Below are 26,048 nucleotides of genomic sequence, written 5' to 3' on the forward strand. Positions count from 1 at the left end.
TTATGGCAATGTCACATGTGTGACACTATTGGTGATTCTTGTCGTTTTGTGATATATGAAATCTATAACAACATTGTGGAAACAGGAGTTGATAGTGCTTGGTTTTGAATTGGGCGGTTATAGATTCAACGATGATACGTTTCGTTGGAACTGACAATAAGTGTTGTTTTAGCACCAACAACAATTGTGGTTTAGTAGCAATCTACTTCGTAACTTGGCTATGTAACGCTAGTTCTTAAAACACGTGTGGGACAAATAAAGACTTTGGTCTAGGTTTTCTTTGGAACACAGGATATGAAAAATACTAGAATAGGAAAAATACAAGAACTGAGGTGCCATGTTTATCAAATATAGAAACTAAAAACACAAGAAAAGAGATGAGGGGGCCTTTGGTAGTATCAGAGGGATAACAAAGGTTTCTTATGCTCCCAGTTTTGAGTTTACCGTCGAACACACGAAGCACACCTCAGATGGGAGCAAGCGACGCGCGCGAGAAGTTTGTTTTCGCACCAAGATTTTTTCAAGAGGTCTGACCTCTTGTTTTCATGTGGAATCAAGCCATAGGAGTCCGATCCCATGAAATGTTTCCTATTCTTTCATGTAAACCAAAGGGCCGTAGAGAAAAATTCCAATGGAAGCTGAATCATGCATAAAAAACCTTTGCCAGTCCTCCATTCTAAAGGGCCCATTAGATTTAGAAGGTGATAGATAGATGGGATCATGGGATGTACATCCTTAAGATGTGATTCTGTACAAATGGCAAGCCACTGTATAAAGCGTGTGTTTGTTGTCTTTGGTCAAAAAATAATGTGGTTCTCATAGGCAAAGTCACGTGCGTGACACTAATGGTCAATCTTGTCGTTTTGTGCTATGAAACCTATGACAACAGCTGTGAAACACATGAGTTGATATAATAATATATGAATAATAGTGTCATGGTGTATATAAATAATGCTTGGTTTTAGGTTCAGTTATAGATTTAATGACAATACGTTTCAAGTCTGACAAAACCAACAATAAGCGTCGTTAGTAGCAACTCATTTTATGACGTGGCTATGTAATACTAGTACTTAAAACATGCGTGAGACAAATAAATGCTTTGGTTTAGATTTAGAAGGTGATAGATAGATGGCGCGTATACCATTAAGACGTGGCTATGTAGCACTAGTTTTAAAAACACGTATGAGACAAATAAAAACTTTTGGTTTCGATTTAGAGGGTAACATATAGATGACGTATACATCCTCAAGATGAATGGCCATTAAGGTAGGAACATGCTGTTTTAAGTTTGTATCGATGTCTACGAGTGCTGTTTTCGTTGCCACTAGGTAACTTCCTACATCCAGTTAGTAATTTGAATTTAGGAGTGTAATTCTGATTCCAATTTCTACGAGGACTGACTAAACTCACGACTCATGCACCTCAGTTTACAGATTACAATCTACACGCAAATTTCCGAAAAATCCAATCCAAAACCCCATTCCACGCGCATCTAGCAAGTCCCTACCGCGTAGCACGGCGGATGCTCCCGCTCGAACCCAAAAAGGCCCCACGCGGCCACGCCACATCGAAGTGTTTGAGACGTTTGCCCGGCGCATCCCCACGGCGGCACGGCCCAAACCAAACACCGACCCGAACCGCACGTCTCCTCCCCCTCCGCAACACAACCCTCCCCTTGTCTTCCCCTCCTCTCCTCACGCCGACCACTCCCTTCCTCATCGCCGCCGCCGCCGCTTACTCATCCCCACAACCGCATCGATCCATCGCTCGCGCTAGGTTTTCCGCCCGACCCCCCCTGGGGCTCCACCGGCCTGGCTCGATTCGTGCCGAGGGCGGCTGCTCCGAGCTCTTAGCCACCCGTCGCCTCTGTAGCCCGCTGCTGCGGGGGTGCTCTGCCGTCGGCTGCCGCTGGTGTCGGGGACTAGGGTTTTGGGTCCGCCAGGCGGAGGAGGGTGCATTGGTTGGCGCGCGCATGGGGATGGTGCCCAACGGGCTCCTGCCCAGTGCGTCCGCCGGGGTGACGCGGCGGCTCGACCCCGAGCGCTGGGCGGTCGCGGAGGACCGCACGGCGGAGTTGATCGCGCGCATCCAGCCCAACGCGTACTCCGAGGGGCGGAGGCTGGCCGTGTACCACTACGTGCAGCGGCTCATCATGAACTGCCTCTCCTGCCAGGTAGGGTACCTGCTTACCAAGTGGTCCGATTGCCCACCACAGGTAGCAGTGGAGATTAGCATCTGTCTGAAGTAGAACGCTCTTAGATGGCAGCGAGGACTGCTGTGTGGATGCTTAGATGAGACTGCTACTTTAGAACTGGCTAGCGTAATAATCGATGTTTTACTTTCTGTTTGTTATTCAAATGTTTGTCTGAGCAACCGAAGCTTATTCTGGATAGAGTGCTCGTTGGAAATGGTGGCTTATGGTTCCAGAGGGCCTCTGGTCACTTGACACCAATGCTTCGGATCTGATACTTGTTTAGAAGCATGAAGCTTTCATACAACGGGGATGACTGGGAAAAAGTAATCTGTGCATTGGGGAAGAGCATGAAGAGAGATCCGGGATATAGTGCATAGTTGAACTGTATTCCCCTCTTTATACACATTCCTGTGACATGAGGTGTATGAAAATCCTGTTTAATATTTATAAATCCTGGCTTGTCTGTTGGGATGAGCATTTGCTGTGCAGCCTAGGAGAGTAGGAGATGCGTCGGGATACCACTTTTACCTTACTTCATGCTTCTTTGATGATTGAAATAGACTTGTTTGTTTGTCTTATGCATGTCAAGGGGGATTTTTTCACTAGCATTTTGGACGTTCCTGCTCTTATCTTCAGCATCCAGTTATCCAGTTGACTTTATATGCTTCACAGAGAATTGGTCTCTTCCTCTCTGCAGGTTTTTACCTTTGGGTCGGTCCCTCTCAAGACTTACTTACCCGATGGTGACATTGATGTCACTGCTTTTAGTAATAGTGAAGAATTAAAGGAGATTTGGGCAAATCTTGTCCGGGATGCATTGGAGCGTGAAGAGAAGAACGAAAATGCTGAATTTCATGTAAAAGAAGTCCAGTATATTCAGGCAGAGGTATTTTTCCCTGTGATATCTCTTTTAGTTGCTGTATAAGCATCAGAGAAGCTCAATACGAGGTTACGCCTCTGCTAAATGTGTACCTATAATAGAGTTTAAATTAGCATCATGGGCTCATGGCTTACGACTTTATGATTGTGTTGAAGTTATTACCAGAAGTTGCCTATTGCATGCTGTGCCATATGAATCTGTACAGAACAGAAAGTAACAAAATATCTAAGTTAAACTTCAGTTTAGTATGTGGCCATCGCTCCTTTAATACAGTTCTTTGCAGAATGTAGCGTGGGCAAAATCGCTATGCTAATATACTATTAAATTTTTGGAGGATTATGTTTTTGAAGACACTTCTAGCATCAGCCTTAGTTCTTACAACAACAACAACAACAAAGCCTGTCAGTCCCAAGCAAGTTGGGGTAGGCTAGAGTTGAAACCCACCAAGAGCCCCTAGTCACGGTTCAGGCACTTCAATAGCTGCTTTCCAAGCACTCCTATTTAAACATAGATCTCTAGGTACATCCCAAGCTTTCAAATCTCTTTTTATTGCCTCCCCCCATGTCAATTTCGGTCTACCTCTACCTCTCCTCACATAATTAGCTTGGCTTAGGACTCCACAATGCACTGGTGCCTTTGAAGGTCTCCTTTGGGCATGGCCAAACCACCTCAACCGATGTTGGACAAGCTTTTCTTCAATTGGTGCTACCCCTAGGCGGTCACGTATATCATCGTTCCTAACTTGGTCCATTTTTGTGTGACCACAAATCCATCGTAACATACACATTTCTGCAACACTCAGTTGTTGAACATTTCGAATCTTTGTAGGCCAACATTCTGCTCCATACAACATAGCCGGTCTAATCGCCAGTTCTATAAAACTTGCCTTTTAGCTTTTGTGGTACCCTCTTGTCAAAAGAGTGCCAGCATCTTGTCGCCACTTGATCCACCCTGCTTTGATTCTATGGCTAACGTCCGCATCAATATCTCCATCCCTCTGTAGCATCGATCCTAGATAACGAAAGGTATCCTTCTTAGGCACTACTTGACAAAAATGATAGTCTATTTCATCGCCGCCGCCTTAGTTCTTAGTACAGAAAAAATGCATCTGATTCCTTTTTTCTTGCTCCCTTCCCTTGTCTTCCTTCGGGGAATATACCATGTTTAAGGATTTGCCACTTATATACATATTTTTTCATACATTTGTGTCGTTCTCTCATGTTCCATGTATCATGTACAGGTCAAGATTATAAAGTGTCTTGTGGAAAACATTGTTGTTGACATCTCATTTAATCAAGTCGGTGGACTATGCACACTATGTTTTCTTGAAGAGGTGTGTTCTTACTTTCCAAATCCATCTTAATTTGTATATACAGAGCATGTGCTTGAAACTTTACCATTTATTTCTTATAATCCTGTAAAAAAATTATGTTGGCTTGGTTCGGCTGTTCAAATATGATTGATTTTCTGCATATATTTGCTTCTAATGATTCTGCATTTTAATAGATTGACAACTTGATCAGCCGAAACCATTTATTCAAGAGGAGTATCATATTGATAAAGGCATGGTGTTTCTACGAGAGTCGTATTCTCGGAGCTCACCATGGTCTTATATCTACTTACGCATTGGAGACACTTGTTCTGTACATATTTCATATATTCAACAACTCTTTCACCGGACCACTTGAGGTGACTTTACTTTCTCATCTTTTATACGTATATCCTGACATGAAGCCAGTGCTTATTTTCTATTTGTGCATGTGCAGGTGTTGTACCGCTTCTTAGAATTTTTCAGCAACTTTGATTGGGAGAAATTTTGTTTGAGCTTGTGGGGCCCAGTTCCTATTAGTTCACTTCCAGATATGACTGGTAATCCATATGTATAGCTTTGTTTTGATAGAACAGTGCTTGATTGAGACATGGACGTTTTGATCATTCATGTTACATCATGCAGCGGAACCCCCATGGATGGACAGTGGTGAATTGTTGCTGAACAAGTCCTTCCTGGATACTTGTAGTTCTGCATATGGAGTTGTGCCTCGCACCCAGGAGAACCAGGGTCAACCATTTGTTTCAAAACATTTTAATGTTATTGATCCTTTACGTGCAAACAACAATCTTGGAAGAAGTGTCAGTAAAGGTAACTATGAAGTAGGAACATGCTTTAAGATTTATTTTACTGGTGAATTGAACGGAGTAAATGTTCTTTGGTAGTTTGGCTTCACTTATTTCCATACAATTGATGGTGTGCTGCTTTTGATTTAATGATTTTTACTGTGATTCTGTGGTATTTGTAATGCTAGATGACTATGTCATGCACTATATACGTGGTAATTGATTGCTAGTTTGCTATCTCAATGTTTGGCTGTTCCAGTTTTTCTTCTTCTTTTGTATGGGGAATTTTGTGGCAGTATTCTTTTGCTGTCACAGTAGCTGTTTGATTGTTAGCATAATTAAGAAACTATATTTTGAGATTTAATCAGTTTAACTCGTTATGGCGCATTTTCTGTTAGAAGTATTTGGTCAAAACTCAAAAGTCCACATAATTGTAACTTATTCTAGTTTGTGTCCTGGTGGAATGTCACTGTTCTCCAGATATATTCATATAAATTTTCTAGCAAATCAACCTAATACTGGCAATAAGAATTTCATTATTTTCTTATGCTGTAACAGGTCCTCTGTAGCTATAGTTTACTTTGTTGTCTGGTCTATTCTGGTCTATCTAGCTGTGCTAAGATGTCTGGTACTTCAACAAAATAGCAGCCTCATGTTGAAGCTATATGTTCTGACCAGTCCTCTGTTGCATGTTAATCATTATGTGAGTATAATTTGAATGTTGTGATTCAATCTTGTTAGTGCCAACTTGACAAAATCTTTTGGCCTAAATAATCTCTGCTGAGCCAGCAATTTTAAGCTCCATGCATCCCTCCCTGGTAGATTTCATTAACTAGAAATTTCTTGTCTAATTGGTAAGAGATCCAAACGGGCCTTAAGCAGCAACTAGGTGCACTTACTTTGTTTCGGGTTTGTTACAATTTATGTCAATACTGACAGCATTTTGTAAGAATGTGACCCGTAATAGATTCTCCTTGAGCAGTTTTGTGATGTCACACATATTCACTCTTACATGTATTGACCTTTTGAGTATGCTAAATAAGGGCAGCATACTTTGATTGTTTAATACTTAAATAAATATGACAATTTTTCCTTGTGCTCTTTACTTGGTAAAGAACTCTTGTCATTACTTTGTCTTCTTATCCCTTTGTTGCTAATTATGTCCAGTCTTTTAAGAAGATGTGTTCAGTGAAAAGTTTTGGTTTTGCAGGAAATTTCTTTAGAATACGCAGTGCTTTTGCGTACGGGGCGAAAAGGCTTGGAAAGTTACTTGAATGTCCAAAAGAAGATTTAATTGCTGAGTTAAACCAGTTCTTCACAAATACATGGATAAGACATGGGAGTGGCAGTCGTCCTGATGTGCCTACCCCAAGTCTAGTTGATGTGCGGCCTCTGAAGGTTGTTCCTTCTGTAGTGGCAGGCAGCCAGAGGAGTGTAACAGCATTCAAGAAAAAGGTTGAAAATCCCAAGCTTCATGCTAGTCAGGATAATCTTCGTCCGAATCAAGATAATCTCACTGAAGTTGGTCACATTTATACTGACCCTTCTCAACCAATTCACAAAAGTGACATACATTATCGTAATCTGCCAAGAGCGGTTAATCCTTCAGTTACTCATGTTCAGCACCAAAAAAACTATACACCACAAGGCAATGCTAATGTCTCTGAACAGCTTGAAAGAAATAACTCAGCTGGATTGATGCAAAGTGAAAGGGATAAGAGAGTGCCAAATGGTCTCTTTGTCAATGACAGAAATGGGCAGAACAGGTCTAGATTTGCAAGAACCCGATCAAGTCCTGAACTCACAGACTCTTCTGCTGAAGGGTTTCGTGGAAGGCGGACTAATGCAGTTGGTATGGAAAAATCTTTGGGTGTTGATTACAGCAGCAGAAGAAACATCTTGGTTCCAGAAGTGTCTAGCAACCACAGCACTAAGTCTTCACAGGATGAATCAGTATCTTCCTTGAACAGTTCATCTCACCCTAGTGCAATGGCAGCTTCTGACTCAAATAGTGTTTCAAGCAGCTATCGTGATGATAATGGTTTTGTGATGAATGAAGAACTCCCTTCTGTTTCTGAATCATCGGATATGCACCATGACGAACAAGTTCTGGTTAATTTAATGGAATCTGTGAAGTTGCATGGATTCAATGGACAGATTCAATTACCAATGCAAATACCTTCTCATATATCCATAGCACATCCTCCTTTACTGGCTCCAACAACTTTTTCACAAAAGCATTTGGCTGGGGTTCCACCAGCTAACTTAATTGGGACACCATGGTTGCCCAATATGCAGTTCCTGCATGGATTTGTTCCACCTCCTATGGCCCATTACGTACACAATCCAAATTTTGCACCAAACATTGAGGATGGTACTGAGACTGAAAAGCCTAATACATCAGATGTGAATCATGATGCTGGCAAAACTTGGCAAGAGTATGGTGTTGGGTTTTCTAGACAGTTTGATCCTGAAGCAAGAGATCCTCACATCTATGGTATAGATGGCAAAGAACATTCCTCTTTGCCTAATGGTGTACCAGGTGCTCCCTTGGAAAGGCAGATGAAATTTACAGTTGAGAATAATGGTGTAGATGATGAAACTTATACTGGCATGTTCCAGAACCATACAAGTAGAGAAGCTGCTGTAGATTACTCTAAGAGGAGTGGTTATGTGAATGTTCTTTCTTCACATGCCAGTTCATCCAAAGGCAAAACTCTGGATTCGAGTTCATGGGATGAAATGACTGTAAATACAACAAGACCATCAAGAGAAAAATGGGGAAAAAGATCTGCCTTTGCGGCACCTGTCACGACCACACATGGCAAGACTGGGTGGCAGATGGGAAATACCGCTGAGCATCTCCCAGCTGAAGTTAATGATGGCCCCAGAAATGGGACAGTGGTACCAATCATCACTGAAGCTTCTGAGATAGTAACAGGGTCTGATTCTTTTTCAGCACAATCAAGAACTAGTCGAGTACCAAATGATTTTGATCCATCACAAATTGGCATGCCAAATCCAGTGTTTGCACCTTTTCTTATTGGATCACCACAGCATAGGCAAGGTGATAGCTCTGGACTTACTTTTGTTCAAACAGGTCCACCAGTTCCTTTTGTTGTGCTCCCGTTTGTTCCAGGGAATAGCGATGGTTCTGATCCCCAGTTTGAGAGAAGTGAAGGAATTGATCAGCTTCCTGCCAATACTGTAGGTCAATTTTTTGGTTCACTTAATGATGTTCACCAACAAGATTCCAGTGCTACCTCAACAGTATCATCCAGTTCTATGACTGAGCCATCTGGTGAACACAAGCCTGACATCTTGAATAGTGATTTTGTCAGCCATTGGCATAATTTACAGTATGGGCGACTCTGCCAGAATCCTCGTCCCATGGATCCTGTTCTATACCCTGTTCCGGTGCCGCCAATGTATTTACAGGGCCATGCTCCATGGGATGGGCCTGGAAGACCAGCTGCACCAAATGTTAACTGGCCACAAATGGTGGGCGGTCAACGAGTATTTCCTGTGATGCCTGTACAACCATCTACAGAAAGAACTGGTGTTCTTCAGCACTATGGTGAAGATGCACCCAGATACCGTGGAGGCACTGGAACCTACTTGCCAAATCCTGTAAGAACCTAATATTTCTTTCAGTATCTTGTATCATGCATAGAGAGCCTGTTAGTAATAATATATCGTGGAAAAAAACTGAATAAGCTTGATCCTTTATTGTATTATGACAGTATTGCAATTTTAATACGTGGTTAGCTGAGAACATCAACGCTATCAATGTACTTATATCAAACTTTGCTTTCTAAACTTCATACTCATTCCAGCTTGTTCCACAGCTGTTATGGGCTTGAGATTGCTGGCCATCCATGCCCTGTTCTTTAACAATCTAGTTCAAAAAAGTTACACCATCAGAAATAAATTTGTCGTATATCTTATTACAGAGAACAAGAGGACTGTAAGGTCCATGTTTATCTAGAGTCTGGGAAATAATTGACTCATTGAATATGTGATTGGATGGGTCTTTATCATCCCATCCATTTCAAATTTGTTTCCACCCTTCTCTATTTTCTTTTCCTTTCTTTTTACTGAATTTTAGGATTTGTCCCATCAATCCAAACCTGCAAATGCCCCTTTAGATGATTCAATTGCTCAACCCAAGATTGTAACTATTCATAGTTCTGTTGGATTCTGTCAGTTTGGTAAAATTCAAAGTGTTAACTTGCTAATAACTAATAACATTTATGAGTCTACCTGCCAAATTGATGTGAAGATTCCCTTTATCTCGGCATGAGTATCTTAGAGCTTGAGGCCCAGAGTCTAGACACAAGCAGTGGTTGTTTTGTATCAGTTTGCTAGCTTTGAGTTGCTTATTGGTGAAATTGGTCTTTGCTAGTGCTAGCTTGTTTTAATAACATTATCCAAAATCATCATGCTGAAGTTCGTGTGCTAGGAGCAGTTTTGCCGGAACCAGCTTTGTCATTATCCTGTAACCATGCACTAGTAGTTTTGGTGCTTCTGATCACTAAAGAAGGATGCACCCTGGATGAATTTTACTAGAATTACTCTAGGATCCACCAAAAACACCCTTTCTTTCCAACTAAGCCTTCTTTCTTTAAATGGTCTTTCATCAACTTGAAGGCCATATGTTACCCACCAACAGCATGAAATCATAGCATAGTAACTTTGCGGCATTTAGGTTGGAGCTTCTTTAAGGCCAACCTAGGTCTATATTCTGTTCATCTTGGGTCATGGCACTTTGATTTCCATGTTTTGCAAGAGATAGATTTATTAAGCAATGATTGTATGAAATTGATAGTCTGGACTGTGGAATACTAAGCTGTCAATTTTATGGCTTCTGTTCAGAAGGTTCCTTATAGGGACCGGCACTCAAATTCAAGAAACTACAGAGGAGGTTATAATGGTGACAGGGGTGACTATAGTGATAAGGAGGGAAGCTGGATAAACTCAAAACAACGAAATCCAAACTGTGGCTATGGACGTAGCCAGTCAGAGAGGTCTGGCATGAGGTCTGATAGACAGGTCACTGATGAGAGCCAGTCTGATAGACAACGGCGAACTTATAGAAATGACTCGTACCGGCATGAGGCAAGCTCTCAGTATCTTGTGCAGGGCCAACCTTTTGGATCCACAAGCTCTATGCGCAAACCAGGAAACACAGCGCATGGGGTTTATGCACAACCATCTATGTCTTCAAATGGTGCCGGTGCTTTATCTGGCCCTCCAGGACCACCATTTTTTATGGTGTACTCCTATGAACAAGGCTCAAATCATGGTGCTTCCTCATCTGAACCAATTGAATTTGGATCTCTTGGGCCACTTCCTGCAGCAGATGGTGATGACATACCAAGGTCGACACGCCAAGTAATGCCTAATGGGTTTTATGGGCAAAGACGTGGTCCATATAGGGGTGGTTCCTCTCATTCGTCTCCTGATCAACCATCCTCACCTCAGCATCGTCGGTAATACTTGTTATTATATTCTTTGTTTATCACTGTTTTATTTTCAATGTTTCCGTATGAGCAGTCTGAAAAAATCACATCATGAATATGTAACAAAACTTTATGTTATCTGTAAAAAAACAACTCATCATGCTTTCATCTATATTAGCAGAATAAATGCATTACAGCAGTTGTCAATAGTAAGTTAACTTCTTTTTTTTTATAAGAATAATAGTAAGTTACTTGACCTATAGTTAAAATTGACAGACAATGATGGATCGCTGAAAATTCACATTTGTTAAATTCTCACGTGTTGAAGAATCTGGCACATGAACATGCAGCCATGTGCAAATTAGGGTAGGGCAAGCAGGGATTGAAGAGATAGGCTGCTTCATATTTCATGTTGATATAAAAAAAAAAGGATAAAATAGTATATTCAAGCCACAGAACAAAAGTTCCAACTCATTTTATTTTCATTCCTCAGTGGGTGTTTCAGAGTTTAATGAGAATAGTCATTCTCTCATGGTTACTTTGTCACGTTGGTGATAATGGCCAGTAACCTCATTTGCATACATTTATCAATGTGTGCTCATTTTTGGTTGCCTGTGGCCTACATGAAAGTATGCACAAAACAAAGTGTGTTGAACCGACACCCATAGCTGTTTGCAGTAATTAGTAAATTGGCTCCTGGTATCTAGTTCCAAAGGTATAAATTAGCGCATAACCACATCAAACTAGTACCAGATCAGGGATTATGGTTGCCATCATTTATGCAGCTTGCTTCTGTGAATTGATTTATGTATTTACCTGCAAGTATTTAGCACCATTTGTTGTGCTGAAATTTGTGTTTCTGTTTGCTTTGAAGGTAGTTGAGTCTTCATATGATGGCTTGATCACTTGGTTTCTGGCATTGAAACCTTGCGATAGCAATATTTCGGTCCACCCCTCGTGATCATATCCTGCATGGGTGCAGATGGTTGGGCCATCAGCAGCCACAAAAAAAAACAAGTATATGCCCTAGCTGGCTTCTTGGTGCTTTGTGATCTCAGAAGCACTGAATTGTGAATACCGTCAAAAGAGGCATCAATTACCGGCAGGTTATTTTACCAGTCACAATGGTGCTTCCTGGAATCAAAACAACTATCGTCAGAACAAATCATGGAACCGTCAAAACCCAGAATATCTTCACACAGAAATCAGAATTGAACTGAAGATTATGAACAAGGATGAACTGTGTTCCGGCCGTCTCATTATATGAATTGTGTCAAGGATAATAACAATATTAGTTTGGATGGAGCAGGAACAAGCATTGCTGCATCGGAAACAATCTGGAATGCTTTGGGTTTTAATGTGTCTGGGCGTGTGTAAGTGAAAGCTAATAATGAAACCCTCGTACCATTTTTAGGTAGGATTAAGCTCATGTAACACAGCAAACTATTCACTTAGATGCACTATGAGTTAAGTGAATCGTAGGAAACAAATTCTCGTGCTGAAGCGAGGGATGACTCCAGGATACTCAAGGCACGAGTAAAAAGTTATCCATGTCAATCTTCCTCGGTTCCATTCCATGTGTACTGTGTGTTGGATGTCCGCATGTTTCTCTGCCTGGGGCATTGTGATGCATGAATTGTTTTCAGGGTCGTTTCATCTATGATTGTTATTCCCAGAACTGAGTCTGCCATCTAGTCCTGCAGAGCGCGACAGTTTTATAGGTTACAGCAGTACACTTCCGATTCTTGAAGAACAAGGGGAATTTGGGGATCTCGAGAATTAGTGTAGATGGTAATTTACTGGTGCTAAATGCATTTTACAATGGGTACAAATGCATTAGCAAATTCTGAGCTCCCATTATTTTGGTGAACATTCTCGTACTCCTAGTGGCCTATGGGCTGGTCTAGATTGTTTGCGTATTTCCCCTGCTGAAACTGAATGATGTGCTCTATTCTGCTCCGGTTCTCTTCTTGAGCTCCGAAATGAAGTCCTCCCTCTCCTGGTCGGTCATGGCCTCCGTGGAGCAGTCGCCGACGCCCCACTCGGCGCCCCGCAGGCAGTACTTGTCCTGGATCAGCCTCTCGTTCCTGCAAAAATCATAGCTTCAGCGTTGATTCGTTGAACATGTATCACCAGAGAGATCTTAAGGAGCGTAAGCGAAGTATGTTTTTACTTCCCTTTGTTCTTCTTGGATTTCTGGAGCAGCTCCTGCAGCACCTTGGACTTCTTGAACCTGTTATCGAACTCGCCGTACTTCTTCTGGTTCTCCGCTTGCGAGCGCAACAGGAAGCCAGGGTTTCCATCAGTAAAGAAGGCCAGAATGATAAGCTTGCGGCAAGAACAAGTCCTTGGCCCTCACAAGAGCCACGAACTCGCAACAGGTAACTGAGGCGAGCAACTAACCATTCCATTTCTCCAGGAACTCGAGCCGGGGGAGGTCGGGGCCGGGAGTCGACTCCAGTCCCGAGAAGCCGGACAGGATGCCGGCGTTCACTGCAGTTGGCGAACAAAATGTTTCCGGGCATTAGTTTGGAAACACCGGCGGCGAATTTGTGAATGTTTCACGTTCCATCAAGTGTGCCTGATGCTGTGTTGCACCGGTGTCACTAGCAGGTGCGCCGTGGCGGTGAGCAAGACTGCAAGAATAGCCGTACCTGGACTGGACCAGAGGACGAGCGAGAGCGAGACAGCCGCAGGGACAGCCAGGAACACCCGGCCTGTCATCGCTGGTGGCGGGGCGGCGCTGCATCGCCCCTTCGGCGGTGCGGCGGCGGCCGGTGGCGCGGCGGGGAGGCCGCGCATGGCTAGCTACTTCGCTTGCTGGTATATAGCCTCACAGTATGCTAAGGCCCAGCAATGCGAAGGAGGATGGATGGATTGCATGGAGAAGTAGGCATGTAGCACTAGTGGATTGGTGGGGGCAAGTCGCCGGTGGGAAAGGATGGGTGCCGACTTGTTCTCTTGTGAGCCACTAACTAAAACGTAAAACACGATCTGGGATTACACTCCTCGATCTTTTTTTTTTGCGTGCACTTGTCATGGTAGTTTGTCTATGCTGCTCGAGAATGTGTATAGATGGTGGATCTTAAATCTTAGGATTACTATTAGTAGAACCAGGTGTTTTTTTGGAGTTGGACGCTGAGAATTATGTACTCCCACCGTTCTAAATTATAAGTCACTTTGAATTTTTTGGTTCATTTATTTTGCTATGTCTAGATTTTTTGGTTCATCCATTTTGCTATGTATCTAGACATAACAAAATGGATAAATTAAAAAAGTCAAAGTGACTTATAATTTAGAACGGAGGATAGCTGCATGAGTAAAGTACGATGCCATTCGTTATTTCTTGGTGGTATGGACTTAGGTCTACCGAATACTCCCTCTGTAAAAAAAAACAGAATTTCAGATTTTAGACGAATAAAAAAATTGATCATATATTTAGAAAAATATTAATATTTGCATCCCTAATTATATTTCTAAAAAAGACGTACCCAGTGTAGAGAGCTTCCGCTCTGTGCGGGGTCTTGGGAATCCCCAATTATATTTCTAATAAAAATATATTCTATAGTTGATCTACTGATATTTATTTGATCTCATTAATTTATAGTTTTTATAGATTTAATTAAATTTAAAATTATTTAAATTATTGGAAAATGGGAATTGATTTTTGTTTTTACCAACGATTCAGAATTTCAGACGTCTCCGCTTCTCCGGTCTCTTGCCATCTCCTCGCATTGATCGCAGCCGTCGCCCGCCGGCCGGGTTTTCGGACGCGGCTTCCCATCCCACGTTTTGCCGAGGCGGAAGCTCCGCGTGAAAGCAGTTAGCAGTAGTGCCCTCCCACGACGGCCGCCGACGGGTGGGCCGCGGGCGGGGCAAGAACATATACCCGCGTGACTGGAACGCCCGACACGGCATCGGCATCGCAAGCACCACCCAACGCAAAACCCCTTGTTCGCTTAACTATCGTACTGGGCTCAATTTCGTCCCTCAACTACGAAAACGTCCGATTCAGTCCCTGAACTACCGTACTGGGCTCAATTTCGTCCCTCGACTATAAAACCGTTCGATTCAGTCCCTGAACTATCGTGTTGGGCTCAATTTCAAATTTAACACAGTTGCTTTTTTATTTTTAAATCTAACCGGGTTAATATACTGCTAAAACTTGGTTTTTTTTTTCTGAGCATCTTAAAGACCTCAAATTAAAAAACTCAAAACTAGAACGTTGTAGATCTCATCGAGAACTACAATTTTTATATATAAAGTATCTCCATTTGACCCCATATACGAGAGATACGATTTTTTCAATGCGATAAGCACGTGTACGCGATTAGTATACTGTTAAAACATTATTTAATTTTTTTGAGCATCTTAATGACCTCAAATTAAAAAACTCAAAACTACAAAGTTGTAGATCTCGTCGAGAGCTACAATTTTCATATAAAAATCATCTTCATCCAAGACCGTATAAAAACATCTTAATGTATCTTTTTTAATATAAAGATGATTTATTAAAAAAGATACATTAAGATGTTTTTATATGGTCTTGGATGAAGATGATTTTTATATAAAAATTGTAGCTCTCGACGAGATCTACAACTTTGTAGTTTTGAGTTTTTTTAATTTGAGGTCATTAAGATGCTCAAAAAATTAAATAATATTTTAATAGTATACTAATCGCGTACCCGTGCTTATCGCATTGGAAAAATCGTATCTCTCATATACGAGGTCAAATGGAGATACTTTATATATGAAAATTGTTGTTCTCGGTGAGATCTATAACGTTCTAGTTTTGAGTTTTTTTAATTTAAGGTCTTTAAGATGCTCAGAAAAAAAAACAAACCAAGTTTTAGCAGTATATTAACCCGGTTAGATTTAAAAATAAAAAAACAACTGTGTTAAATTTGAAATTGAGCCCAGCACGATAGTTCAGGGACTGAATCGGACGGTTTTATAGTTGACAAATGCAACGATAACCCCTATTTCGCTTTTCAGGACTCTTTCTAGAGGCAATCCACACAGTTCAGGGACGAATTTGGCTATTTTGCCTTCGCTTTTCTTTCTCTAGATCCACCCCCAACCCGAAATGGCCTCCTACGACGGCGACGAGGACTCCGGCTGCCGCCGCCCATCCCAGCACCGCCCGTCCAATGGGGGCAGCGGCGACCTTGCCTCGAGCGCGAAGCTCGTGGCGGAGGCGGCCAAGCTGGCGCTCCAGGACCACAGCCTGGAGAAGGTGGACAAGGGCCGCGTCGCCGGCGCGGCGGCCGACCTGCTCCACGCCGCTTCCCAGTACGGCAAGCTCGAGGGCAAGCCCGTCGGCGGGTACCTCGAGAAGGCCGAGGCGTACCTCCACCAGTACGGCCGCAAGGACGGGGGCGGCGGCAAGCATCAGGGGGAGGGGGAAGGCAAGTACGGTAAGAAGCCCGGCGGTGGCCATGGAGGGGGAAGGTATGAGGAGGAAGAGAAGGAGGAGGAGGAGGGGTACAAGAAGAAGCCTAGTGGCGGGAGGTATGAGGAGGAGTACAAGAAGAAGCCTGGTGGTGCTAGTGGCTATGGAGATGGAAGGTATGAGGAAGAAGATGGCTACAAGAAGAAGCCAGGCAGTGGTGGCTATGGAGGAGGAAAGTATGAGGATGAAGATGACTACAGGAAGAAGCCAAGCAGTGGTGGCTATGGTGGGGGAAGGTACGAGGATGAAGACGATTACAAGAAGAAGCCCACAAGTGGTGGCTATGGTGGGGGGCGGTATGAGCAAGAAGATGATTACAAGAAGCCTACAAGTGGAGGCTACGGTGGTGGGAGGTATGAGCAGGAAGATGAATATAAGAGGCCTCCGAGTGGTGGTGGCAGGTATGAAGGAGATGATGAGTATAGGAAGAAGCCGAGTGGTGGTGGCTACGATGGAGGAAGGTATAAGGATGAAGATGATTATAGGAAGAAGCCTAGTGCTGGTGGATATGGAAGTGGAGGAAGATATGAAGATGACTACAGCAAGAAGCCAGTTGGTGGTCATGGCGGAGGGAGGTACGAGGAAGATGATGAGTACAAGAAGCCCAGTGGTGGTGGATATGGTTATGGGGCTTTCAGTGGTGGACATGGAGGAAGGTACGAAGAGGAAGACTACAAGAAGAAGCCTAGTGGGCACTTAGGGGGACGCTATGAGGAAGAGGAGGGGTACAAGAAGACTAGTGGCCATAGTGGAGGGAAGTATGGCAAGGAGGAAGAGGACAAGAAGAAGAAGAAGAAGCATGGCGAGGATGAGTCAGAGGGTGGCGGTATTGGAGATTACCTGAAGTTGGCACAGGGTTTCATGAACAAACAGGATGGGGAAGGGGGGAGTGGGGGCGGCATGGGAGACTACTTAAAGCTTGCAGAAGGTTTCTTGAAGAAGCGCTGATTAATCTTTCATGTCATGTTTCAGGAAAGACTTGTTGTTTTTGGTTAGTCCCTTGTCCTGTTTATTGTCTCCAAGTAGTGAAATTTTCAAGGTTTCCATCATAGGATGTAATTCAAGTGCATTGCTCATGTTGTCTGTGTGTTGTGACATGAATGCTTATTGTGCTGCTTACGCTGCTGGGGTAATAAAAGCTTGGATGCTCTGCTGTTTATGTTGTATATTAGTTCTGACTAAAATAATATGTATCCTATATTATTATGCTTACAATAAGTGAAACTCTTGGAATACGTTTTCATTCATTATGTATTGTTGTTATGGTCCTACCGTTTGAAAATTCTGTGGAGATGTGTTGGTTCTTGATCTTATCATACTGAGTACTAATACATGGATGTGCATCTTTTCCTGAACTTGATTTTAGTTTTGCTAAACCTGAGACAGAGAAACTAACCAGCCATGTTTATTTCAACTTTATTGGTGGTGATTCTAGGCGTCCTTGCAAAATAGCCTCTGAATAGATAGTTTGAACTTATTATGTGGTGCTTGGCTACTAACCATCGAGGCATCTTGCCTAAACTAACTTCTTTGTTGGGCCAGTTCTTATCTGTAAGTAGTTGATGTCTCTTCTCACTTGGCCCTTGTGCAGTGCCTGCCAATTTATGTCACATGATGATAGTTTTTCGTATCTGTGTACTGTTAATTGGTGAAGAATTTGACACAAATAATTTAGTATCTAAATCAAACTAATGTCTTGGAAGTAAACAATAGGTCATATAGAGGAGAGGCTAAGAGGATTGTTGAATTTGAACCACAGGCGGTTTTATGTCATCGGTTTCACGCAGTGTCAGAATTATTAGTATTTCGCCTTTCCTGATTCCATAGTTGAAAAGACACAAGTGCACAGCTCAATGGAATATTTCTGCAAGTTTATTCAATCAAGCAGTTTTTTTGCTCCTCTTTGTATGACCTCTCAGGCTTTCAATACCTCGATTCCAATGCGCTCATTTATTTATTTAATAAAACCCTAGGACCCTTTAAGTGATTGAACAACTATGGCTGCGGACCTTGTGTATCCTTTCAACCCAGCGGCTTTTAATCTTCTATCACTCATTCAGACTCTCCCATCTTTCTGAACCATTCAGACTCTCTTTTTTTCTGAACTATGAACCTTGAATGGTTGGTGGGTGCGCTACCCCAATCAGTTTCACTCATGGTCAAAAAGCTTCTCTTATTACTGATGGTGACAAGGTTCATGGGATTGAAACAGCCAAACAACCAAGATATCACTCCTAGCATATACAGCTGTGCATCAGTCAATCAAGTTTCTGAGAAAGATGATTGGCATAATTGTATGGTTTTTTTGGTAATTGATCTGGAAAGCAGTCGCACTTCAATGTGAAAGGAAAGCTGGGACAGCCGTTCTTGATGCAAGGTCAACATGCTGGCATAAGGGAACAATATGAATTCTGTGGACATAGCCCAAGGACTGATGAAAAAAATGCTTAGATTATTTCCTCAATCGATGGGGTACCGAGATTTGATTCTTGTATGTCTGCAAATGCTGTATTCGTATTAACTCAGCTAAAGTGGTTGCTTGGTTATGTATCTTCTTTGGTTAATAAAATTGATGTGGCGGATGGAATTCAGTACTGAGTATTACAATGTAACTTCCAGAAGATATTCTTATTCTCTAATGTAAGTGCTATAGAAGATGATCTTCTGATGTGTTTGTTTGAAGACTGATCTTCCTCTGTATTCTGTTTACTAGAAGGTGGTCTGCCAAAAGTGTAATATATAATATCATTAATAATCCATATATTTTCCATTGGCTTTCTGTACTGAATCTCATCATCAAGAAGTTTATGCTTCCCTCAGATTTTGTTTGATTCTCTTCCAATTGGCCATGGTTCATTCATGTCTTGTGTGTTGGGATGCAAGTGCTGTTTTTTTGTTAGATCATTGGATCGATCCACCACTCACCCAGTTGAACTAGTACACGCATGCATGTAGGATGAGATGAATTAGTAAATTTTTTGCTTAATGGAAAAATCATTGCTCTTGGCTATATGTTTCTTGCCCAGTTCTCTTTGGCAGTAAAGGCGCCATTTTGGCCTACATTATTCTTTACAAATAACATACTGATGTACAAATGTTCAAAACGTTCATCCAAGTTACAATCTCGACATAATCCATCCATATATTAGATTTTGAAAGAAGTCTATTTTTAGCCATCCAACTATTACACAAATTTGTTTTTAGCTGTGCCACTCTAAAATCAGAAATCTTTGACCACTAAACTATTAGTGCCGGACAAATTTGGCCTAAACTAGTTTCAAAGATGAGTTTTGTATTTCTGAATTTATTTTCTAAAAGAATCATAACTAGTTATTTATTCAGAAAAATATGAAATCAACACCATTTTTTCTATAAAATAATATATATTAGTGCTATATTCTGATTTAATTGGATCTTATCTGTAATTGTTTCTAGTGTTTTATTATTTGTAGTCATGCTCATTATTATTTAAACCATCAATTTATGCTACATAAACCTAGAGTTCGACCACCAAAACCCACACTCTAAAAGTCTAAATAAAAGCACCAAATATTTTGGAGTCAAATTGACCCAGTTACTTGCCTAAATATGGTGGAGCATGAGTGCATGACCCCTTCAATGCTAGCGCTGTCTTCCAAATATTCTATGGTGGATTTTTCTGATTAAAAAAGTTATGAATTTTAAGAAATAAATTATTTTTACTAATTTTTCTAATTTAGATAATTTATCCAGTAATTGATATAGTCAAATATTTTCAGTTTTATAGTTGCATGGCCGAAAACAAACTCAGGCAATAACTGGATAGCCAAAAATTAAGCCCAATGCATATTATCTAGAATTGCCTGTTGGAACAAACTGTGCAACTCAGCCACCAACCAACCACAAGCAATGCGATACCATATCAAAATAAAACAGGAAGACAGCTCTAGGAGCAACCAATGCAGAACCAGAACACATGCTAAATGTTCACATTACTGAAACATCACACATCCGAAGGAGAAGGACCCGTCAGATAACATGCACGGGTTGTCTTCTGCCAGGCAGAACAGATCCATCTGCTTCCAATATACAAATCTTCCAAATCACAGGTCACAGCACGTCAATCGCCGATCACGAGACCCAAAAAATGCTATGAATGAATGATACTACGGAATACGGATAAGGCAAACCAATCGAGCTCAGAACTCCTCAACAGAGACGGCTTCGCGAGGGACCTCATAAGCATCCTTCTGCCTCAGCTTCTTCACACCGGCAATGAAGCATATCTTGTCAGACTTGTAGCTCTCGATGCTCACGCTGGCCACCTTCACCCATACCACCACCTTGGTCTTCATGCCTTCAACCCCAGAAAGCTTGCCTCGGGACAGAGTCGCCTTGACACGAGGAGCATACCGTATCGTGGAGGAATCCTTGAAGCTCACTTCGCAGGGCTTGGACAGGTGCACCACCAGCTTCGAGGTCGATTCATCGTACTCATAGCAGATGATGTTACGAGGGAAGAGGCCTGGAGGGAGGTTGTGCTCGCGCAGTAGATCAGAGAGCGATTTCTTGTGTCCTGGACAGAAGAAACTGGAGTCAGTGCATATTTATGGAATATTGATTATTACAACTGTGCAATGGTGCTACGAAATGAGGTTAACGAAGAGATACACGAACATAATTTAGAATCAGAAAGTGTCGAGTCTTGACTCTTGAGGGAAAGTCCAACTTTATGGAGTAATTTTGACTTAAGAATTTCAAACAAAATATAGCAGCTGAAATTTATGATGCTACAGAGACTTAAAGATTTCTACAATATTTCAATTATTCATCATATATATAGACCAGCCCAACTTGCTTGGGACTAAAATGCTTTATTGTTGTTGTTCAATTGTTCATCACAGAAATTGCAATCAGACAAATAAGATAACTGTGATCCACCAACAAATCAGGAGGAAGACATCAAACAGTAATTATACATAGTATCCATTAACAATTGAAATGGATATATATAGATTATGAACACATTATTGACAAGACCTGTATTTGGCAAAGGAAAAAGTACATGAAAAGAGAGAAGAACTCAGTTTGCATGCAGTCTACACAGAACAAAGGTATCCTGTCCTGCAAAGCTTTGACAAGAGAAGTTGTCCAGCTACATTATCAATTGCTTTTGTTCTTCTGGCCACAACAAATTAGACGCTGCTTAGAAGCAAGTGCTATGACAAGCAATGGACATTGCAGTACAGGCTGGCAAATCAATCGGCTACAGTTGGCTACGACCAGGACATACACTGCACAGTCTTGCTAATACCGCCAAAGACATGAGAGGGACCAATGCCAAGATTGCACGTAAAACAAGTTATTAGGTGAGCAAGTCCCCTATCCATTGCTCCTCTATGTACTTCTGAATAATGGCATCAACGAAAAACTGGGTCTTTCTCTAAAAAAACATGGGCCAGATGCCAATTGCCAACCAATGCAGAGCAGCAGGACTGTCACAAAAGTCATTTCAGTTTGGCCCCCATGTGCACTCTACTTTGCAGATCAAAAGGGTACAGGAAATCCAAGAAAAGCTAGATCCAATCAGAGGAAAGGCTAGGAATCAGGCAGCCAGTACATGTAATCATATTAAATAAAGCTCTCTTTCCTGCATTGCTCTGGTTTTACGCATGAGGCAAAGAAAAGCTAACCGCAATGGGTAGTTGCACTGATGATGTTGCCAAAACAACTTAACATGCAACCAGAAGGTTCTAATTCATCATCTACATCTCTTCAGAGTCACTGTCATTTTCACAGCCCATCATGTACATCTCTTCAGAGTCGCTCTCATTTTCACAGCCACAAAACCAACCATGGAATGGAACAGAACAACTGTACCTTTGAGCTTCTCGAAAACCCATTTTGCCTTCTCCTCCACCGTGCTCGAAAAACGCTGCAGGTAAGATCAAAGGCTGTCAGTTTGGTAATGTGGATGCTGCTGAACTTAACGGCTTTCATCCAAAGTTGAAACTGATCTACTATTTCGTCGCCCCAGTTCAATCAAAGAGAGTTTTTTTTTTCCTTCACCACTCCACTAGTACTTGCTATGAGTAAAACACGATGGCCATGAATTTAGTACAGCCTCATCAAGGAGGGAAAAGGTGCAAACGAGAATAATCTGCTAATAGATGCTCCAAGAAGTTGAGTCATCAGAACTGACAACAACCAGAAGAAAAAGAACGGACTTCACATTAGCACGGCCATGAGCCATGCAACCAGTAGTATTTCTAATCTCAACTTCCCCAGGACGGCAGGACAGGATAAAATAAAGATTGAAAACAGCGGATCCAATGCAATGGCCGGGAGGCTGGAGCAACCGATTGCGCGGAAAGGCGAGACGGAAAAGGAGAGATGACGGCGACGGTGAGCACTCACGGAGATGTCGTCGCCGATGGCGGAGAGCTCCTGCTTGGCCTTGCGGGAGATGGTGAAGCTGCCGAGCTTGGTGAGCGCCTTCTCCATCCTCCCTCCGGAAGCGCGGCCGCTCCGCTCGGCTGGCTGGCTCTCTCTTCTCTGCGCCGCTCGGCCGCTCTTCCGGCGGTGGTGGGGTGCCGCAAGATGGGCGACAGAAGAACCAGGTTCAAAGATGCGGCGCTCGGCCCGGGCGGACCCCGATAAATAAGCAACGGCTCGCGGATCGAGAGGGTCGTGGGCCTGCGGCGCCGGATCCTTTGCGACAGTGAGGCCTGCTTCCATATTTGCTGCCGCAAACCTTGGTCCTCTTTCTTTCACTTTTTCTTTATTTTTTGGGCTGGATGGATAATGATGACAGTTTCCAGGTGTTTTCGTTGCCGTAATTCGAGCAGAAATACTACAGGACACATGTGTTTTCTGGTTTGTGGACATCTATGAATTTTCTGGAGATCTGTGTTGGTTGCTTTATGTCTCTATCATGTGGGATCTGGATATCGGCGCCACTGTTTAATTTTAGGGAGCCGCGCCTATTTAATTTCCCCCTTTCCCCATTGTCTTGTCCGACGCTCTCCTGATCCTCGCCGCTCCGCCCCTTCCCTCCGACGCTCTCTGGTAGGAGAGGCGACCTCGCCGCTCCACCCCTCCCCTCCGACGCCTGGTAGGAGTGGCGACCTCGCTGCTCCGCCCCTCCCCTTCGACGCTCTCGGAGAGGCGATCCTCGTCCGTCCCTCGTCCGCCCGTAGGTGAGTCTTCTTCTCTCCCTCCCTCCTCCTCTACCGCATCTGTCTTCCCCTAAATCTCTCCTTCCGCAGCCCTCCACCGTGAATCGTGGACTCCAACTCCTATAAGCCTCGGTGGACGTGGTGGGCGTCGAAATAAGTTATCTGTTGGATATACCTGCTTGTTCAGTGCTTATGGTCTTTTGTATGAGGTTAGGAACAGTAGCTTGAGAAGGCAGGCTTTAGATGTAGGGGCAGCCGGGCAGCAGGGCAGGTAATGGCGTGCATCTGGAGTTCATTGAACATTTTGACTGGATGTTGAATTCAGTTTGTGATGAGAGTACTGAATGTTGTAACCTTTCACCTAGGCAGATATTGGTGTTTCCTACTAATGTTGTAGGGGCTAATATGCCTCTACCTGATGACCTGTAGTACTGCAGGTTTGCATCCAACAATTCTGGCATAGATAGATAGAACCTATCGGCAAATAGGCTTAACAGTGGAAAATGTAATTATTTTTCCTGAACTAATAAAATTGTAGGACTTAAACGCATATGACGACATTTACATGCTATATTCACTCTTTATGCAAAAGAAAGTTCTTCTTCTTGTGTCTGTTATTGTCTACTAGGAGTTGATTAAATTCTCCTTGTATTATTTCGTGAATTAAGCTCTAATTCTGTAAATTTACAGAAGATCTGATTCTGTAAATTTGTTTTCATTTCATAACTGAGTCTTGTCACTCCATGGCTAGGAGAGGTGTTTTAATTTGCAGTGTGTTGCCATGTATGTGTAATTAGAATAGGGAGTAAAAACACAAATATCTGTTGTAATCAAACTGATACTTGTATTTTCAACTTTGGTATTAGAAGAATGGAGGTATTCCATATAGCTTCTTGATACTTGTTTACGAATATGGTCTCAGATTGTATTCTAGAGTCTGAAATGAGTGTAAGTGTATATAATCAACTCTGTAATTTGGACATTTCTGAAATAGCATAGCTGTATGGCAATGAGATCCAACCTGGTTCATCAATGTTATAAGTAGTTGATTATGATACATTGAAAGCTACTAGCACCATATGGATAAGTATAAAGCTAGCTGCTATCATGTAAAGTTTTGGATTAGACAGTTGAATGCTTTATACTTAGAAGATCAATGTTTTACCTATTTTTTGGCATTATCTTTGGAAATGAAAAATTTATAATCATCATATTGTTAGGTAAATATCAGTTTAATCGCTGCAATGCTCTTTTAAGCATTTATTACAAACTATAAAATAGGAACAATCCATCATGAAACACACAAAATAGTGAACACCTATCTTTTAAAGTTTTAATTGCTTAGTCCATTTTGGTGGTTCCTACTTTTCTGATATCAGCTTGTTTAGGTAAAGTTCAGTTAGCCATTGTGATTTAAATATTTAATGGTAGTTTTATGGTAATATGACAGTTGACTATATTTATTTGACTGAGCTTGTTGACTGTGAGTTTCTGTGTTTTGCTATTTTTTTATTTTCTGTGTGTGCACCTCACTGCTATATATAGATAGCCTGAATAATGTGTCTAGTTGCCGTGCACTATTCTCACCTGTTAGTCCATCATTTAGCATAAGTTGCATCTTTTTCCTTCCATTTTATCAGCTATGTCATTGATCAACCTTGTTTAAGGCAGCAGCATACTGCTCTGCATAGCTACATTATTGTGTCTGTCATGATCACTATGTCATTATTGTGCTCTGCATAGCTATATTGATCAGCCATTTTATCAGCTATGTCATTTTACATAGTGATGCCATTCATCATATGATTTACATAGTTGATGGTTTGGAAGAAATGCAAAAATATGTCATGTGTGTCTATAAGATGTTGCCAAATCTATTATCATTGTCTAGGTCTTTAGATTTCTGCTCTGTTATCCAAAGTATATGGTAGAACCCGAACTGTTCTAGCTATTGGAGAAATAAGTTTGTATCACCTCATATAATATAGGCACCAAACTGATTTTGAGTATTGTTGTGTCCCAAATAACAAATAAGCAACTAGTGCTTTCGGTATATAGGCTCCTTGAGAGGGTATTACCTAATTGTTTTTATCTATTGTCTTTTGGGAGCATGTTGTTGTTGTACAGTTGTAACTTTTGGGGTGATATTTTATAGTATTAAGAATATTGATTTGTCCACTGTGTGGCTTGTTTATGTTCTTTTTGAAAAGAAATGCTTTCAAAAAAGGTAGCAAGTTTGGTAGTTTTCGCTAATTCTTTATACCTCTCAATCGTGTTTGTTTGTGTGCTTGTTTGTTAGGTACTTGGAGAATAGAATGAAATAGTATGAACCCTATTATGTCAATTTTTACCTTATGATTTTCGAACAACTTTATGTTTTTTCCTAATTTTGCAGGCACCTACACCTCTTGCATCCCATCGTGGTGGGACTTCTATTTTTGCAAAAAGTATGGGAATCAATGTTTGATCAGACGACTCTGAGTCCTTTTCAAACCAATGTCCTTGGTACTCTTCTAGTGCAAAGTTGGCTATTCATCGTGCTAGGAGGACAGTGATCCCAAGCAAATACAAGTTGAGCCCTTATATGATGCCTCATTCAAAGATGACAGTGTCGAGGCTTGAAGTTGACGTGTATGCTGTTGTTTTGAAGATGGCAAAAACTGAATATTCCGAGTAAGTTTTAAATGTTTACAACCTCCTTAGCGTTTTCACCACTTGTGAGTACACTTGAATCAAGTAATTATGAATTGTTTTCATTTGTCTCAGTCTTGCAGTAATCGATTATGGG

The 26,048-nt window shown here is 41.8% G+C and overlaps 4 protein-coding genes across 5 annotated transcripts; 2 read left to right on the top strand and 2 right to left on the bottom strand.

Moving 5' to 3' along the window:
• The first annotated feature begins 1,597 nt into the window (after positions 1-1,597).
• On the top strand, positions 1,598-12,228 carry LOC136550338 (uncharacterized). 2 transcript variants are annotated; one of them, XM_066541881.1, is made up of 9 exons: positions 1,598-2,173; positions 2,892-3,080; positions 4,315-4,407; positions 4,581-4,763; positions 4,841-4,943; positions 5,029-5,214; positions 6,400-8,819; positions 10,065-10,681; positions 11,526-12,228. In XM_066541881.1, exons 1-9 carry the CDS (start codon positions 1,973-1,975, stop codon positions 11,527-11,529), a joined length of 3,996 nt encoding a protein of 1,331 aa, XP_066397978.1. In that variant the 5' UTR covers positions 1,598-1,972; the 3' UTR covers positions 11,530-12,228. The 2 variants fall into 2 exon arrangements, with proteins under 2 accessions (XP_066397978.1, XP_066397985.1); XM_066541888.1 differs by having other exon boundaries at positions 10,068-10,681.
• A 173-nt stretch (positions 12,229-12,401) lies between these two features.
• On the bottom strand, positions 12,402-13,645 carry LOC136550346 (uncharacterized). The gene is made up of 4 exons (XM_066541892.1): positions 13,306-13,645; positions 13,055-13,144; positions 12,825-12,921; positions 12,402-12,738 (listed from the first exon to the last, which is right to left on the bottom strand). The coding sequence occupies exons 1-4, from the start codon at positions 13,451-13,453 to the stop codon at positions 12,600-12,602; spliced, it is 474 nt and encodes a 157-aa protein (XP_066397989.1). The 5' UTR covers positions 13,454-13,645; the 3' UTR covers positions 12,402-12,599.
• A 2,061-nt stretch (positions 13,646-15,706) lies between these two features.
• Positions 15,707-17,269, top strand: LOC136504341 (uncharacterized protein At5g39570-like). The gene has a single exon (XM_066499239.1). It carries the CDS (start codon positions 15,738-15,740, stop codon positions 17,049-17,051), a length of 1,314 nt encoding a protein of 437 aa, XP_066355336.1. The 5' UTR covers positions 15,707-15,737; the 3' UTR covers positions 17,052-17,269.
• Positions 17,270-19,924: 2,655 nt separating this feature from the next.
• On the bottom strand, positions 19,925-22,821 carry LOC136504350 (uncharacterized protein At5g01610-like). Its single transcript, XM_066499249.1, has 3 exons — positions 22,500-22,821; positions 21,963-22,017; positions 19,925-20,658 (listed from the first exon to the last, which is right to left on the bottom strand). The coding sequence occupies exons 1-3, from the start codon at positions 22,818-22,820 to the stop codon at positions 20,282-20,284; spliced, it is 753 nt and encodes a 250-aa protein (XP_066355346.1). The 5' UTR covers position 22,821; the 3' UTR covers positions 19,925-20,281.
• Positions 22,822-26,048: the final 3,227 nt, after the last annotated feature.

The sequence above is a fragment of the Miscanthus floridulus genome, chromosome 1, assembly GCF_019320115.1.
Source record: "Miscanthus floridulus cultivar M001 chromosome 1, ASM1932011v1, whole genome shotgun sequence".
Taxonomy (NCBI): domain Eukaryota; kingdom Viridiplantae; phylum Streptophyta; class Magnoliopsida; order Poales; family Poaceae; genus Miscanthus; species Miscanthus floridulus.